Source organism: Terrapene carolina, unplaced genomic scaffold, assembly GCF_002925995.2.
Source record: "Terrapene carolina triunguis isolate 2854851 unplaced genomic scaffold, T_m_triunguis-2.0 Scaffold147, whole genome shotgun sequence".
In the NCBI taxonomy this organism is placed as follows: domain Eukaryota; kingdom Metazoa; phylum Chordata; order Testudines; family Emydidae; genus Terrapene; species Terrapene triunguis.
The window spans coordinates 2,859,370-2,862,999 of record NW_020664498.1 but is presented as its reverse complement, the minus strand read 5'-3'; the positions used below and the strand labels follow the sequence as shown (position 1 = coordinate 2,862,999).

The following is a 3,630-nucleotide window of genomic DNA, read 5'->3' as shown; positions in this document are numbered from 1 at the left end:
TTGCTTGAGTGTTGGCTACATAGCCTAACCCATATTTATGTACCTAAATAAATGAGATCTGGTTTTCAGAAGTGCTGCAGTTAGATAATTTTATATAAAGGATTATTTGTGATCAATGACAAGGGTGTGAAATAAAAGCAGAAAAAAAAAGATTTATGGGTAATAGAAAAATAGTTGGTCATATGTGAATCATACCTAAGCAAAATATTTGAAAACTGAATGACCAAGTGAATACTATTTTACTATTTAGCAGCAAGCTGCATTTGTAAATCCTACTAACAGCACTCGTGTTTTAAACATTTTAAGAATATATTGCTGAAGTAATACCGCTTTTGGATTAATATGATTTATAAGGCAGTGCCTGCATTTTTGTAAATTGCAGTGCCAAATGTCCTCTAATTTTGAGAGGCTAAATGACAAAGAACAGGGGGCATAATTGTAGTCTTTGAGTAGATGTTAAAATGAGACTGAGAGTCTATTTTATAATGCTAGGTCTTATTCTTAATAGATAATACCCAGATGTCTCTCTCTTAGCTACCAGTTAAAAATGAAAGAAAAAAAATTATATATCTGAGTTCTATCTATTGTTATACAGTGCCTCACTTGCTGGATACAAAAGGTTGGTTTCTTAAAATGAAGAATTTGACGTGAACTGAACAGAACAAGTCAAGTGCATAGCAGATCGCAGCTGACAGGTACTCGACTGTATAAAGAGTGTCGCCAGGAGAACGTCAGCAGGGAATTTCCTTTTCACAATGAAGCCACGTTTCCCATCTATCAGGCACACATTTTTTTTGCACAGCTGCAAGAAGGCACTGGTAAAACCTCTTTATCCTCCCACCCACAATAAAATGGTCCCTTGGTACCTGTCTTAAAGCTTCCATCTCTTCACTAGCCACTCTTTTCTCTGAGGAAGTGTTTTTCAGTTTGGACTCTGCAAGCTCTAGCTCAGTTTGAAGCTTATCCACCTCTTTGATCACTTGGTCTCTCTCACTCATTATGAGGCGATACTCATTGAAAACAGAGTCTCTCTCTTCCTTGTACTTCTCTGCATCCTTCACTGCCTTCAGCTGCATTGTTTTGAACCGCGTCACTTCTGACTGTAACCGCTCCATCTCTCTCTGCAACTCCTTGTTCTGCACAGTTGCTTTGCTTAGCTCTTGCTGAATTGACTCAAACCTAAACAACAACAAAAAGAAACAAAGGCGCTTGCATCATTTTGCATTTTCCTTTTATAGAGCTGTAGAAATGTAGGGCTGGAAGGGACTCAAGAAATCATCAAGTCCAGTCTCTTGCACTGAGGCAGGGCCAAGTAAACCTAGACCATCCTTGACAAGTGTTTGTTCAACCTGTTCTTAAAAACTTCCAATGATGGGGACTCCACAACCTCCCTCGGAAGGATATTCCAGAGTTTAACTACTCTTATAATTAAAAAGTAGTTTCTAATGTCTAGCTTACGTCTCTCTTGCTGCAGATTAAATCCATTACTTCTTGTCCCACTTTCAGCAGACATGGAGAACAATTGATTACCGTCCGCTTTGTAACAGCCCTTAACTTATGTGAAGACTTACCGGCTTTTCTTTCTCAAGACTAAACATGCCCAATTTTTTTTAACCTTTCCTCATAGGTCAGGTTTTCTAAACCTTTTATCATTTTTGCTGCTCTCCTCTGGATAATCTTATTGTAGTGCGCATCTATACAACTAAATGCTTCCTACGTGTTCAAGAGTATCCATGAAACAGTGCAGTAAACAGCAAAACTTCGCAGAACACCTTTTTTTAAAGGGCATCCATCCACACTACAAACTTACAGCGGTCTAACTACGTCACTCAGGGGTGTGAGACATCCACACCCACAAGTGACAGTTATACCGACCTCACCCCCAGCATAGACTGCAAATATCAAATATATATATCTCCTCAATATATGTTCCATTCTATGCATCCAAAGAAGTGGGATGTAGCCCACAAAAGCTTATGCTCAAATAAATTTGTTAGTCTCTAAAGTGCCACAAGTACTCCTGTTCTTTTTGCGGATACAGATTAACACGGCTGCTACTCTGAAACCTATCAAAGGGAGAGTTTCTCCCATCAGCCTAGCTACTGCCTCTCACAGAGATGGATTAATTTCGCCAACAGGAGAAGCTCTCCCATCAGCATAGTAGCATCTTCACTAAAGTGCTACAGCAGTGATGTATGTGCAGACAAGCCTTTCGTGTATTAGTGCAGTCCTTTTCAACCGTTTCTGTCCCAGGAGCCCTCCCATCCCCCGAACTCCTGCCCCACCTGGCCAGACCCCATTTAGGGATAGAGAAGGGCTGGGTGGTTGCAACTAAAGATTTGTAATTAAAACAGTAAAAACATGCACTTTGTGCACAGAAGCAGTAAAAATAAAGCAAATAAAAATATGTTACAATGTATATAAAATGTGATCAATAATAATACTGAAAATACACCATTACAGAAATTGATGGTCTGTTTTTGCCTGAAATAATGTGTTCTGTTCTGGGCACTCCATCCCAGAAAGGATATAGCAAAGGTGGGGGGAGAAATGGGGTCCCAGATCTGGACATCGGAAATTATCAATGTCATGGTTTAGAAAGGAGATAAATCAGAGGCGTGGAAAATAATGTGGGGGATAAGGACAGTAATTTGGATGCTCCTATTTGCCTTATTTTGATAAGAGAACAAAGGGACGTCAGCTAAATTAAGGGCAACAAATTTAAATTTGATTTAAAAAAACATTTCTTTTTAACACAAGGTATAAGAGGCCAAGAGCTTAGTGAGATTCAGAAAAGACTTAGATGTCCATATGAATAATAAGAGCATCCACAGTTATATTGATAGAATTTAAAAAATAATGAAGGATATAATCCAACCACTAACTGATGGAAGTTTAGAAGAAACTTCTCCTAGGAGCATATTCTTCCATAATTTTACACAAAGGGATTTCTTTGCACCTTTTTTCCTGAAGCATCTGGTTATTACCAATGGCAGAAACAGGCTACCTGACTTAATGAACTTCTAGTCTGACCACCATGGCAATTCCTATATGCCTCTGGCATATTTTGTGTTCTCACATACACACTTGGCATGATCTAGTTTGATTGTCAGGCTTTGCCAGGCTCTGGGCATATCCGGCAAGCAGGGAACACTATCTAAGATATTTAGTTGAGGGCACCTGCAAATTTAAAGCATCTTCATGCCATTAATGAGACATCTGTCAGTAATTTGCAAGCATCTCCCCTGCCATTAGTGCAGATTAAAGAATCTCCTTACAGATCACTAGTTTGTAGAGAACAGAAAAATCTACTCTTAAGTACCATATATACTCGTTCATTAGCCCGTTTGTTTATAAGCCGACCCCCCAAAATGGATAGGTAAAAATAGCAAAAAACTGTATGACCCTTTCATAAGCCGACTTTATACTTCAGGGGTTGGAAAACTTTGGCTCCCGGCCCATCAGGGTAAGCCGCTGGCGGGACGTTTTGTTTATTTGGAGCATCTGCAGGCATGGAGCCCCTCAGCTCCCTGTGGCCACGGTTCGCCGTTCCCAGCCAATGGGAGCTGCGGGAAGTGGCGCGCCATTGGCTGGGAACGGCAAACCGCGGCCACAGGGAGCTGAGGGGCT

The 3,630-nt window shown here is 40.3% G+C and overlaps 1 protein-coding gene across 1 annotated transcript in view; it reads right to left on the bottom strand.

The window, feature by feature from the left end:
• LOC113405123 (disks large homolog 5-like) overlaps positions 1-3,630 on the bottom strand; it is a 205,278-nt gene that overhangs the window by 53,263 nt on the left and 148,385 nt on the right. Inside the window, exon 7 of the mRNA XM_026653713.1 lies at positions 867-1,179. Coding sequence (XP_026509498.1) covers positions 867-1,179 — 313 coding nt within the window. The remainder of the gene's footprint in view (positions 1-866; positions 1,180-3,630) is intronic.